The following is a 15177-nucleotide window of genomic DNA, read 5'->3' as shown; positions in this document are numbered from 1 at the left end:
TATATTTGAAGATTAATGTTAACAGCTAGGGTTAGATTAGACTGATTAATGTCACACTCGGGAGATTCACACATTAAAATATAAAAAATAAAATATATTTTGAAATACAAAATATATAAAATCTATACACACACACACACACACAAACATATATATGTGTATATATGTATGTATAGTACTTTTATATGTACAATGTAAAATTACATAGAATTAAATATGAGTGATGTGGATATGACAAATATGGTTATGCTGACATATTTTAGACTTACCTTACCATGGTAAAGGAACAGGTTGCTGTTTATTGCTTAAACTAAATAAATGTGTAACTTATTTACTGTTCCTTTGTCTTTCTACTGACTCACTTACTGCAATTATTTAATTTAATTGATATCTAATAAACTCAGAAACATAGATAGCACATCAAGCAGTTGGTATATGTCCTTCTTTTGTGGTGTCCTCTCAGAAAGTCTCCACCATGCTTTGCTGTGCTGCATGGGGACGATCCAGGCGTGTAGACAAAAGGGGTACGTGTGCGCATTTTACCCACTGACAGGCAGATGAGGAAATATAATATAATATAATACAGTAGTGTAACAATTTCAGTATTTAGAATAGTTTCCCATTAAGCCTAGTATGTCTCTTTTTTCTAAATGACTTACCCTGTGATCTCATTCAGGTCTTTCAGCTTCCCTCCCTTTGCCATCAATGGAAAACCAGCTGAGCTGTAACATAATAAAGACAAATGGAATCAACAGAATCACAAACCTAAAAACACTCACCCTTAAATTACTGTTTACAGTAATGTTTTTACATTGTTTATTAGTCTCAAATGTGCACTCTTAATCCATATCAATACTAATGTATCACAAAATAGTACTCTGCTATCAAGCACCATGTTATCTTTAACAAAGCTGACATGTAACTCACACTGAGTTGTAAAATAAATAACAAAAGCCCTTTAACCCCTTAATGTTAGCTGAAATTATTTAAGAGCAGGACATTGTAAATGAACAGGCTGTTAGCGGTTAACGATATGTGTTCACTATATACAGTACAGTGTGCTAACGTTAGCTTACTCTGTTAGCATGTCTGTTATTGCTTCGTAAATGTACGAATTTAGCGGGAGATAATTCAATATCATGCTTTAATGCACATGTGAATTTAGCTTAGATATGCTGATAATATGAAAAACAACTCTTTAGACGTCTTACCCTGTTAAAGCCATTTGATATTTTTCAACATTCTACCATTACTTTAAACTGGGCAATATAACTGAAAACGAATCAAACGATAAGTGCATAAGTGTTGCACTAAAATTGTTAAATTGGCTTTCCTGGTCTGCATTTTAAAGAAATATGCCAAAAGGGTAATTGCTGCATGGCAAAGAGATTCAAAGCAACCAGATGAAGGTTATAAGGAAGTCTAGGCCAAAGAAAAGAAAGACCTGACTTTAAAAACTGTATTCCAATGTCTGGCACTAATCAGTGTCATAGCTGTGCAAGCAGCTGCATCTGTCTCTGTTTGCTTCCTAATTAACTCATTATCCCTGATTTATTTAGCCCAGGCCCTCGTCTTTGCCAGCGATGGGGACTGTTCACCAAGAGATGACAGACAGTCTAAGTGGACAAGCAGATTGTAGAGATGTGCTTATGCACAACATTTGAGAAGGATACTCTTTAAGAGTGTAGACTTATTGAGCATGGACTGTTAACATGTTGCTTACACGCATGATAAAACATTTCATCAGTTAATCACTTTTAATTTACCGTTTGACCATGTTTTCTTAAACATGTTGTTGTTGTTGTTTTTTCAAACGATCTGCATTGTTTCGTGGCAGAGGTTGAAGCCTGTGATTCATGTCTGAGGAATGTCTGAGGATGTTTGTTTCTGAAAATTATGCATGGGGGGAAAAGTATAAAAAGGGAATAAAATGTCTCATATATTTAATATATGACACAGATGTAGATCATGCAAAAGTAACTAAAGTCAGCATTAGCTCCTCTTTTCAGTGTCAACCCTGTCCATGCATGTAAATGAAGCAGAAATGTTTCATTAGGGTGGCCAGATAGACCCACCAAAAGCCATAATTAAATGTCAGAATTCTATTATGCTGTTAAAATATATAGACTAGTTGAAAACTATGTTGATATCATGAATTGCATTATCTGGCAGATTGAGTTGAGAGATAAGCAGAGAGACCTGGGCGCTTGTAAGATGGAGGGAAGTTTACTACAGTTTATACTGCCAACATTATTATGATACAAATCCCTTTAAAAATATAAAATCTTGTACTAAAAAAACAGAATAAAAAGCCAATTTTTTTCCTGCCACTGCCAAAAAAGGAAGTGAAAGAAACACCATTAAATCAGAATATTATGATATTCCCTGAATTTGTTTTCCACAAACATGTTACGTTGAAAGAAAACAGCATTAAAAAGTAAGCTGAGCTGTTTTGCAAAGAATGGTTTCAATGTTTTTATTGACTGTCTTAACTTCTTAAGCATGCTTTAACTTGTTCTAGGAAAAAAAAGATCCAAATTGACTTTATCGACCCAACAACCATTAAACATCAGATATTCATTAGTGACCAAAACCTCTAATTAGCGATTCTCAGAAGATTTTATGCAGCTTGCAAAACAGTTCTATGTGGGCAAAAATGTGAACGCATTTCCTCAGAATGAAACCAACTGGAATGAGTTAACACAGGGTTCATAATCCGTGTAGTCTTGTTCTCACACACAATCAGCCTCCACCTTTCCTGTGCACATCTGCAGCAAGCTTAAAACATCTGCAGGCACTTTGCCAAACTGTTACAATTACGGTCAAAACCTCACATATGTACAAGCTTAAAGTGAAATTTGAAATATTCCCTTTTGTGTTAGAAAAAGAAAAGAAAATGCAGCTGTACTATTCAGTTGCAACAGCACCACTAAGTACATTGCCCAAAATGATAAAACAGAATCAACACCTCTCTAGAACTTAAAGAAAGGGAGAGGTTAGACTTGTAGTTTCTATTGTAATTAAGTTGAACCAAAAAAAAAAAAAAAAAAAATCAAAGGCACACTGTCTTGTAAAAAATTCAAAAGCCTTTACTAAATGGATTTGATGCCTACAGTTATCAAAATACAGTCCTAATCAGGGCATGTAAAAACGAGTGGCAGCTCACAGATAAGCCAAGGCTGATGTCAGGTGCCTGCAGTCAGAGCAGCACCAGATAACTGCCACAGGTGCAATCAATGAAGTGTCTGGGGCATGCCCTGCTGAAGACTGTATGCTGAAGTGTGTAGGCGTCAAAACCATTTATTAGAAGCTTTTTAACTTTTGCAAAACAGTGTGCCTTGGATGTTTTTGGTTTCGACTCATTTACAAAAGAAACATCAAGTCTGACCTCTCCCTTTTTGTTTTTGGTCATTCTTGTACTTGAATCTAAAGAGCACTTGTTTTTGAGACCAACACTTGAAGTAGCAATCCTCAGCCAAACTCTTTTTTTTTTATAAATGCCTCTCTACAACAGTTTCAACAAAAAAACTGAAAATTATAACCCTCACAAAGGTTACTGGACTGTTGCATCAGACTGCATTCGTTTTGGCTAGGCCCACCTAATAAACTGCCAAGAGTGTTTAGATTTAGAAAATGCCTGTCTTCTAGACTTCTAAAAATTCCTGGCTGTGTTCTTTCCTTTCTTGGAAACTTCTTTCTGATTTGATATAGTCTATAGCAACCACTTCCCTGTTTGTCTTCATCTGACTTGACATCCCAGAGTGCGCAATTCATCTGCCTAACGTCATGATGGATTCAAGGAATGCACGTTACATATGTTCTTCGACAAAACCTTCTCATCTGCCTGTGTATGATCGTTTTATATTCACAGGGTTGCCAGAGAGCCTCTGTCTGTTGTTCATGCTTGATTTTTTTTTTTTTAAACAAAACTGGTTTCAGAATTGTATTGTGGTTATTGTGGTTGAACAAAAACATTTATGATTAACTTGTTTCTTCATGCGAGGCACACATTACTTTCAAGTACTGACTGTGATATTTTAATATCAATGGCTCATATTCATGGTGTGTTGCAATGTTTTTGTAAATACCTTCATCTATCTGCAGTTTTGCGGTCAGCAGAAACGGCAACCAAAAATGATGATGATGAGAGCAGTGAGAGTAAACCAAAACAGTAAAGTTTTGGTTTACAAACAATGTGCTAACATATGCTCAAAAGCCCCATAGAGCTGGGAGGAAGTGATGGTGGAGTGATGATTTAATCACTAAATCATTAAATGTCGACAACATTTTATGTCTGCATTCAGTGTCTGAATAAAATGTATTCTTCTCACTATGTCATATGTAACAGCAGTCTACTGTCCTCAGGCCACAAGAAAAAGGTTGAGTAAAAGGAAATTAACGCCTTATATGTACCATGAAGAAACACTGCAGCAGTAAACAGCTGCTTTCTGCAATACAGTAAGATGAGCTTGTGATAAATAGACACAGGCTAATTGATTGATAGGTGACTTTATATCCAGGTAATTAGCACTGCATGCATAATTACCTATTATCCGTTACTTTACATAACAGTCAAACAATAACTGCAAGCAAAAGATGCCTGCAGCAATTACATCTCATAATTTGCGAGCTGTTTTTAATTGAGTCAGCCAGTTTCATTCATGTCCGAGGATGGATGGTAATTATTGTGAATGAGTCAATAAAAACACAATTAGCGGATGATGCAGTGTCACATTAAAGTGTGGAATATGATTTTTCAACAAGCTGCATAAGTTAAGAAATCAATAAAAGTGAGATTGCTCAGGGGAAAAATGATTAATGGTGACAGTGTTCATGTTTACTCAGCTCCCCTACAATCCCTCCTGGAGTCTGCTCCCTCTCTCTATTATCCAATTAAGCAGAAACAGATTTCAACAATCAGTCAGATAAATTGCTAAATGAATGTAAATGTTGTCACTGCACTTAGTTTCAACTCTAACATTTTAAAAGATGAGACAAAGGAGTTTTTGAAGTCATGCCTCCTCTCACACTGCTGAGCTAAAGGGCAGATGGGGAGGCGTGTGTGCATGCTGTCACAGTCTGCTTGGCCTCTCTCCTGCTGCTGTGGGATTTTTTCCACTTACTCCTCTCTCCACCCGACCCTCTCTCTCAGCCTCATCACTGCCATCACAGTTATGCCTGTGCACCTCCTCGTTCTCGTCTGCCTGTGGCTGTGCAGTGTTCTACTGCTTTGGCTCCGTCTAGAGAGATCGCCATTCTTCCGGCTGTACTCAGAGCCTCCCACCAAGCAAAACATTTCCTCCGTGTGAGTTCTGCTGCTGTTTATTGTTCTGATGGTACATTGATTCCCCGCCTGTCCTCGTTGATCCCGCTTCCTTCTCCTACTGGATTCATCTGCTCTGCTGCCTGACGACAACTCTGCTTCCTCCTCCTTGACCACAAGCCCTGCCTGCACCTCTCTGGGGTGTTTCTGCAACTTACCTGATACATTCACCTGCCAGTCCGCTCCATGTTCAACATTTCCCCACTCAAACTCTGAACTATCACCTTTGAACATAAGCTCACCCCAGTCCCTCTACAAACTCTGCTTGACCCTTGAACTCTGTTCCACCTCAGAACTGATAACTGTCCCTACTTACCTGCAACCTGATTATACTCACCTTTACTACATTCAACGTACCAAAACATTAAATAAAGGTCATTACCATTGACTGTAAATAAAGATGGACGACACGTCCCCACTTACCCCCACTATGCTGAGGTGAGGTAAAAATATCCCAGATACGAGCGTTGCCATCTTGCGAGTTTGATGTCATTGGGAGCCCTGCATCTGTGCAGTAGCGATTTCCGCAGTGAAGGAGCTGCATTGAACGCGAGTGCACAGATTGGCTGTCATGGCTGTCAATCATGGCGGAAAAGCCCTCTTTTTCAATAACTTAATAACTCAATAAAAACGAACTTATCATGAAAACAAACACTTAAATGAACATCAGGGTGACGAAAACTACCTTTGGTGACAGAAATCTTTGGGAAAAAATTATTTGGCGTGTACTTCGACTTTTTAGTTCAGCCTATGACCATTCACTAACATGGAGGGGCGGGTCTTAGGACCTGTACCGCACTCAGACAGCAGGAGTCGATCGAGATCAAATAACCTCACTTTGGGGGAGCTGTCGTGTTGTCCATCTTTTATATATATAGTCTATGGTGATTACCAACTACTCACCTCCTCTGGTGTGCTGCAGTTGGGTCCTACCAACACGATGTTACACAGACATGTATCTGACGGTTTAACAGTTAGATTATATACAAATCTTTATTGCCTATTAAAACCTTGAAATATTTAGTTTGCACATGAACTCAATGTCAAGACAAACTGGTGATAATTATGCAGCAGAAAGACGCTTCTTAATGAAAATAATCATTTTGAGACCCCTGTTTTTGGTTGCTCCTTTTATTATTGTCTGATAATGTTGGTCCATCAGTTGTTCAGTGAAATATCTGAATAACTGCCTGGTTTTATAAGGCTCGAAATGGTTTGGCCCCTCCTTTATTATGTGTGTTAAATTCTAGTAGATCTTCAAGATTATCCTCTGTAAGAGACTGTTAATACAATTTTGTCACATTGCATTTGAGCAACTATTTTTTTCCGTAAAAGCTACAAATCAGTGGAACATGTTGCCTCATGATGTGAGGAGCTGCAGCTCTATCAGTACTTTCCAAACCACCTTGAAAAGAAGGGAAAAAAGAGCTGCTCAGCTCTGTACTGACTGACCTTGAACTTTAGACTTAAGAACTTCATTTTGATAATTTTTCAAGCATCCACTTGTGATGCGATATTGTGGGTAGCTTTTGGTGTGTTCTTTGTATGATATGCTTTTTTGTGCGATTTTACGTTGCACTGTCTGGCTCGTGTTTTTTACATGCATGTTTCTACATTCTGCTCTTCAGCTAAATTCCTCACACACCTGTAGTTCCTTACACAACTGATCATATACTCTGATGGCAATCTACCTGATTTAAGCCCAGCTTTCCTTCAGGCTTCACAAGCTCGTTGTGAACCCTTCTGTGCCAGCACTTCGGCCTCCAACTTAATCAGTTTTTTGGAAAGATTTTGAGTTTTTGCCATGTTTGTGGAAACCTGCTTTTTTCTGGTCCTTCAAAATAAGTCATTTAATCCCCATGACTTTTTTTCTATCATAAGGTTAACATTTGTGGTTTTGAATGAAATATCTCAATAAATACTGGATGGATTGCCATAAAATTTTGTACACATATTCATATCCCTTTTAGCGTGAACTGTATAAACTTTAAGCCACCCTATGCTTTTTTTTTTAAACTCACTTTTTAAGAATGACTTGTGCCTTTTCACATCTCTTGCATACAGTGCCTCTGCTTAAAGGGGCAGTTTACCCCCAAATCAAAAATACATATTTTTCCTCTTACCTGTATTGCTGTTTATCAATCTAGATTGTTTTGTGAGTTTTCGAGTATTGGAGACATTGGTTGTAGAGATGTCTTCTCACAAATTTAATGGAAATATATGGCACTTGGCTTGTATTACTTAAAGTGCTAAAAATACATTAGACAAACTCAACAGCGATGTCTCTTTCCAGAGGTCATGACCCGGTTATTCAAGATAATCCGCACACCTTGATGTGAGAGGTTCCATGTAGGAACTATTTTCCTTCCACTGAACCACTGAGCTAGCTAACAATCACAGCTCAGCCGAGGAGGACACCATTAATGGTTACATCTTGCCCTGTCAAAAGCACAAGTCCCTCGTCTATGAGTAGATGCACATTTTCTTCTGTGCGGTGATACGGTTGGCAGATGTAGGTCAGTAGAAAGAAAATAGCTTTTACGAAACTTATCACAATAAGGCCTGCTTATTATCTTAAGTAAAGCGTCATGATTTCTAGAAAGAGACATTGCTGTTGATATTTTTTAGGGGGGCTCTTTGAGCACCACAATTCAAGTGCCATCTAGTTCCATTATGTTTGAGAGAGGACATACATCTCTATGGCTGATATGTCCAACACTCAACATCTCACACCAAAACAATCTAGACTGATAAATAGCACTGCAGCTAAGAGGGAAAATATATATTTTTGATTTTGAGGTGAATTGTCCCTTTAAGTACCAGAGCTCAAAATCTAGGGACATAGCCATCTTAAGAGGATCATAGTTATTTTGATGTGGAGGTCAAGGAAGGACAAAGTACAAGTAAACACTACAGAATCCTCAAGTGAACTGTACAGTGTGATTTTAGGGAAGCCAATCAAAAGAGTGAATGCAATTTCTGAAACCCCCCCCAAAAAAAACAGATGTGGTATGATAATTACGTAGAAATATTGAAAAATATGAGTCAGCCACACTTGATTTTGAGATGAATAAACAAAAATGGCTTAAGTTTATCAGTTTCTGTTGGCGCTTTCTGTTGGCCCTGTGTCACTAAGTGGAACACAGTGATGCTTTATGACTGCAATGGATATGAAGTGTCTGCTCTTAGGGGCAAGTAAAGAAGTGAGGATTTGATTCATGGTAAATACAAAATTTTGTTCTCATGACTTTCAAATATGGCATTCTCAGGCTCCCCTCTTCCTTTTAAACAAGTGACCGCGGTGTTCTGCTTTCTTCAAGTTTCACTTTAAACACATGTTTCAGATTCTATACTTCCATGAATGTTTTCAATAACACAAAGAAGCAGCGAACTGGGAGTCAGTTGTTAGTTCCTTTTTTTAAAAAAGGAGATTTACAATTCAAACCTTAATCTTGCGGCCAACACGAGCCCACAGGCTTTCAGCACTCTTTCCTATATTCACTTTAAAACAGAAAAGTCTCTAGCGCAAAGCCCAACGGTATTCAGCAACGCATGTATACATTAATTCATGCTCATGCTGCTTTCTCCCTCTCATCTTTGCATATCCTGTGACAGATACAGCATATCAGCAACATATTGCATTTTAAACCCAATAAGGGAAAAATAAGATGGATGTAAATGTAACCTGATCAGCTATTCACTGTCATTCATCCCTGTAACACCGGTCTAGTTTGGTTAGAGACGACTAATAAGAATATAAGTTTTTTATTTTTATTTTCTGCTGGTGAACCCCTCAGCTGGAATTTGGTAAAGCTGTGGACAGTTTCCAAAATTTAGTCACTCACTCACTCACTCACTCACTCACTCACTCACTCACTCACTCACTCAGCGACACTTGGCGGCATGAATTTATTATTGAATTGGCCTACCAGACACAGATCCAGGAACAACTCGGTCCTTGCCTAAAAAATGTCTTTCAAATAAACATGTACCAACTAGGAAGAGACACAAAGACCACAAAGAGATACAAAAGAACTGTAAAATCACACAAAATAACTGCAAAAGAGACACAGCACAACCGAAAAAGACAAAGTTACCTCAAAGAGACACCAAACAATCCCACAAAGACATAAAAAGACTACAAAGAAAAACAAAATGAACAAAAAAGTCACAAAATTACTTTACAGTGCTACAAAAGGACCACAAAATGACAATAAAGACACACAAAATGACCAAAAAGATGTACTACTACCTAAAGGACACAAGCAATGTCCCCAGAGACACAAAATAATTGTAAGAAGCGATAAAACAACAAAAAAAGACACAAAAGGACTTCATAAAGACAACCGAGACACAAAACAACCAAAAAAGACAAAGTTACATCCAAGCGACACAACACTACTTCAGAGACACAAAACAACCAAAAAATATTTTAAAAAATTAAACACCAAAAGACTATTGAGAGAACAGAACTAAAGACATAAGACTACCTAAAAGAGACACAAAATGTTCCCTCAAAGTAAAATAAAGTGTCAACAGAGAAACACAGTACCAAAAAAGACAAAAAAGTTACATCAAAAAGACACAAAAACTACTTCAAAAGAGATACAAAAAGACTACAAAGAGATATAAAAAGACACCAAATTACCTGACAGACACACAATAACCACAAAGTGACACAAAAAAGATCAAACATGACATAAGGTTACCTTGAAAAGACACAAAATTACTTAAGAGAGACAAAATATGAGAGGACACAAGACAACCAAACAAAAACCTACAAAAATGTAGCATGTGTGAAATGAAAGAGGTGCAACTGACGATAGTCGACCAAAATATAAAACTTTGGCAACAGAATAAGAGGTTGCAGCAACAGAGAATATTTTCTGCTCTAGACAGCAGTTTTTTTAACACGCACCAACAGAATATGAGATAATGGACCCCTAGTAGTCCATTTGCCAGCCTAAAGAGCCCCATTGTGAACCCGGAAATGTTGAGTACCCCAAAGTTTATGTTTTAAATGCATAGTATGGGTTCCCAACAATAGGAAACTGCCGGATGCTAACTGGCATATGTTGGACATTTTGCATAATTCACCTAGTTTGTATGTATGTGCATAATCACATATACTGACAGTATTTCAGCCATTGCTTGGCCAATTTGGACATTATATGGTTAGTTTTGGGGTTTCTTTGAGGAGGATGAATCAATTTCTGATCAGTTGTTAATACATGTGTAACTAGTGTACATATAATATCTGTTATCATAATATATATTATTCAAATGTATGCAAATTAGGCATAGTATGCAAATTTCCAAACAAGTAAACATTGGGCAGTTGCCTAATGTTGAGGACACTTTGCTTTTATAACGTGGCTCTGGGGTACTCAACATTTCCGGGTTCACAATGGGGCTCTATAGGCTGGCAAATGGACTGCTAGGGGTTCGTTATCTCATATTCTGCCAGTGCGTGTTAAAAAAACTGCTGTCTAGAGCAGAAAATATTCTCTGTTGCTGCAACCTCTTATTCTGTTGCCAAAGTTTTATGTTTTGGTCGACTATCGTCAGTTGCACCTCTTTCATTTCACACATGCTACATTTTTGTTTGATTGGTGCTTCTGCTTTTCTTCACAATACCGAAACAGGATACCAAGTAAACAAAGCTCAAACACAATGAGACAGGCGTGTTGACATTATCAGTGGTGATTTTAATGTTTCTAATAAACAATTTTGTATTTATTTCAATATTTATATCAACACATGAAAGAATGGCAGCATGGTCTGGCAGCGTAGATCGCCAAGGCATTTGGTGCAAGCAGATGCAATTTGCACATTATAAACAAACTGTTCTTTTTTACCATTTGTTATTTATTGTTGAGTCATATTATTTTAATGAGCATGTGGGAATGCTGGACTCTATCAGGGTTTTTGTCTTACAACTGCTTATGCTTTGACCCCAATTAATATTTTTATTGCTCAGTCACAACCTTGACATGAGACATAATTACAAGAAATACAGGATGATTGCAGTTATTGAAGTATCAAAGAAGTGGTTTTGAGTGTAAAAGTTTTATGAGCCAATAAAACCTCAATATAAAGTTAGTGTCAATGTTTTTTGTCAGTCCTAGATGACTGATTTAAAATAATCATCCAGAAATTTGCTATGCACAAGTTTCCAATCCATTTCAGTTCCGTTCCATCCCTGTCCGTTCAGTACCATTTAATTTAATTCAGTTTATAAAGCTCCATCACAAATCACAATATGCCTCAGAGGGCTTTACAGCATATGGCAACCCTCTGTCCCCTGACCCTTCCAGCAACTATGGAAAAGCTCCCTCCAAAAAAAACCTTTAAGGGGGACAGAAGGCTAAAAGAAGTAGGGAGGCACTTAGAGAGCGCAGACTTAGACCAAGGCAAATAGCTTGCTGTAAGCTCTGTGGAGAGGTTTGGGTGTGGGAAAGGAGTCAGGAGTGGTGGGGCTGCTATGTGGAGAGTTTCATGGAGGAACAGCTCCTTCAAACCTTAAATGTCCAGGGCTACATTCCAATATCTATACAACACTGCTACCCTCCTTCAATTTGTTCTTCTTCTATAGTTTTAATGAAATGGCCCAACACTGTATGAGAGTGATATGCATCTGTACTGTGAAGAATGAGGGGAAAAAAAACACAACTTCAGATATGACCATTCTCACAGTGGTTGCATGGCCAGTTATCAGATGCATATCAGACTGAGAACCACATATGAAAACAGCCTAGATCTGATTGGGAAAAAATGGATTTATGTAAACATAGCTTTATTCCAACAAAGCCAAATGCCCTACTTTTCAATATGTTGGTAAAGATACTCAGTCATCCAGGTCATGGTTATTTCAAGGCTATATCACAGCCAACTGGGCTTGCTTTCGTTTTGTAAAGATGTTTCACTTCTTCTGCAAGGGGCAGTGAAGAAGCCTCTTAGATGAGAGGTGAAATGTCTTCAAGAAACACAATATTAATGAAAGTGAAAAATAGCCACACCCAGATTCTGATCCACTCTAAAAGTCAATGAGTTCTTCCTTAGCCTGTGCGACACCCTTTTCACCATGCTCCATGAAAATCTAGTCAGTTGTTTTCCCGTAATCCTACCAACAAATAAACAAACCAAAAATATGACATCCTAATTATAACCCATAAAACATCTTTCATGTTTAGAATTGCACAATTCTGTTTTGATGAGGCCAATAGCATTGTGTTAATGATTAGAATCTACCTGTCCAAAATCACAGGTGGAGACATATCACCACGTGCTTGGTTTAAAGATGAATAAGGTGAGTAAACATTTATTGCCCATTTATATTTGCACTAACAAGCAGCAAGCTTCTTTGATGAGTCAGTGCCTGTTTCTGAGCGGATAAAGAATAAGCGGAGAATATGCTCAAAACAGGGAAACCTGTTTGCTTGGTATAAAATCATGTACGTTTCTGTCCTGATTTGAGCAACAAGGACCCACATTTCCTCCAGGACAAGAAAAAAAAAATCTGCAGCAGTGTCAGCTTTCACCGTTCTCACTTGCGATGGTATCAGGTGTACTTTGCACAGGCTTGTGTTTGGTTAAAACTAGCCCTGAGCAGGATGGGTGGGGTAAAGTGAAGAACAGACAAGGTAAAGACTCCTGTTGTAATACGTGCTCAGGCAAAGAACGGGCTTGAATGGAATCTCCAACCCTTGGAGCGAACGAAAAGGATTACTCACTTTTTGATCGCAATGGACGCAACCAGTGACACCTCAAAAATCCTGGAGAAGGGTCCTGAGTACCTTCGAAAGCAAATGGAACTGGAGAGTGAGACAAAAGGACGTGTGAGTGCTGTGGAGAGACTTGCTGCAACTAAGCCGAAGTATGTTAAAAGCCAACAGGTGGTCAACTCGACTCAGGAGCCAGTGATCAGTCTTGGATCAGCCTCTGTGAGCAGCACTGGGTCTTCTAACACAAATCACGATGGGAATCTTGCCACAGAGAGTGACTCAAGAGAGGCAACATGTGCTCAACTAATCACCAAGTCACCAGGTGAGGTGCGTCGGTCCAGCTCCAAAAAACGACCAGACTCTCTTCTGCTCTACAGACAGAAATGTGACTTACTGCGAGGGTCAGGGAATTACCGGAAACTTCGAACACGTAAGGTGCTCCACAGCTCTGTGAATAAAAATGTTGCGTTACCTGAGGCAACAGATAAGGAGTGTGAGGCCCAATGCAACGAGGACAAAATCTCCACACCTGAGGGAACGGCAAAGGAATGCAGCTCGAATATAGCGACCTCTCAATCAGAGCAGAGGAGGAATGGAGTATCAGAGAAACACAGAGCAGAAAACAGTGATTCTGGGGCAAAGGTGACAGCTGGTGCAAAGAAATCAGCTGGTCTCCTAACAGTTCTTGAGCAGGAAAAGAGATCTGGCAAAGGGGTCAGTCGTTCTCACTCTGACATCAGCTCCAGGTACTCCAAAAACTTTGCGGACTTTGATGCTTTTTTCAAGTACTGCGGGCTGGGCGGTGAAATTATTGAGTCTTTGGGGAGGGAGAACTTCTCTGCACACTCAGATGATGTTGTGATAAACATCCGGAGTGTCAGCATCTCTACATCAGATGACGGCTTTTCGAGGAACAGTGGTGACAGCGACGGACTGATGGAGGAAAAGCTGAATAAAAAGAAAAGTCAAGGGACGTCAGTTATTGAGCGCAATGCAAGGATTATCAAATGGCTGTACAGCTGCAAAAATGCTACAGAGACTGGAAAAAAGCTACGAGACCTTGACTGAGACAACTTATTTTTTTGTTTCTACAAAGGCTGTGTGCCCACCTAAGACTGATGTACTAACTCCTGGCTTTTGTTTGTGGAAAACACTGACTTTCGGGCTTACTTCTTTACTGTATTATGTATAGTGTGTGTGTGGTTGTGCCCATCATTGTTTACTTTGGTTTCTGCACATATTGCATGTCTGTGCCAATTTAAGCTTCTGAGAAACAATGAAGATTTGGCGTGCTTGCTTCTGTTCAAACTTGCATAAAGCTATTTATGCTGGGGCCACATAAATTGCTCAGAAGGTCCCTCAAGACACACATGGAAAAAAGCTGTTAACATTTTTGCTTCGAAAATTACTTGCAGTTATATTTGATTGATTAGATGTACATTCTATCACACAGCTGCAATTTATAGAAAACAATCCCACGTTAAAGGGATTAAAAGTTAAAAATTCTGTTTACACTTGAAGACACAAATCTAGACGATTACATGAGAATCTTTGGGTTGCCAAGTTGTAAAAAGTTCTGTTGACTGGTATTTTCTCCCTCTATTTGGTAATAATGCATCCATAAATGTTGTTAAACCATTAATAAATTAACACATAGCTTTGCTGAAAACTGAATGGTCAATTATTTTATCATTCATGGATATATAGATCATGGACTCTTGGCGTAAGCAATAAAAATCATTTTTAAGTTTCAGCATGTAGGATTAAGGGAGGATATCTTTATAGAAATATATTAATTATGCTTTTTTTTAATGTATAATCATCTTAAAATAAGAATCATTTTGTTTCGTTTCCTTATATGAGCTGTTTAAATCTACATAGAGAGCAGGTTCCCGTCTATGGAAGTCTGTTGCATTGCCATGTTTCCATTGTAGCCCAGAACAAACAAGCCAAACACTGACTCAGATGGGACCTTTTTCCTCTTTGGGTTTGCAAATGTAGCAAGACCTACCACGACAAAAAAATCTTTAAATCACGTGGTCTGTTTGTTTTGGAGAGGAAGACACCTCTGCAAATAATTTGGCTCCTAGTAAAAATCTGATCAATCAATTCTCAAATCCTCATCAGCTG

The 15177-nt window shown here is 38.4% G+C and overlaps 1 protein-coding gene across 1 annotated transcript; it reads left to right on the top strand.

Moving 5' to 3' along the window:
• The first annotated feature begins 12682 nt into the window (after positions 1-12682).
• fam110c (family with sequence similarity 110 member C) lies at positions 12683-14716 on the top strand. Its single transcript, XM_042503782.2, has one exon. The coding sequence runs from the start codon at positions 13069-13071 to the stop codon at positions 14113-14115; it is 1047 nt and encodes a 348-aa protein (XP_042359716.1). The 5' UTR covers positions 12683-13068; the 3' UTR covers positions 14116-14716.
• The last annotated feature ends 461 nt before the right edge of the window (positions 14717-15177 follow it).

Source organism: Plectropomus leopardus, chromosome 16 (assembly GCF_026936395.1).
Source record: "Plectropomus leopardus strain MGB_pleo_1.0 chromosome 16, ASM2693639v1, whole genome shotgun sequence".
Lineage (NCBI taxonomy): Eukaryota > Metazoa > Chordata > Actinopteri > Perciformes > Serranidae > Plectropomus > Plectropomus leopardus.
This window is presented reverse-complemented; position numbering and strand designations above follow the sequence as displayed.

Coding starts and splice junctions, on each gene's coding strand:
- fam110c (XM_042503782.2), top strand. CDS start 13,069: ATGGACGCAACCAGTGACACCTCAAAAATCCTGGAGAAGGGTCCTGAG.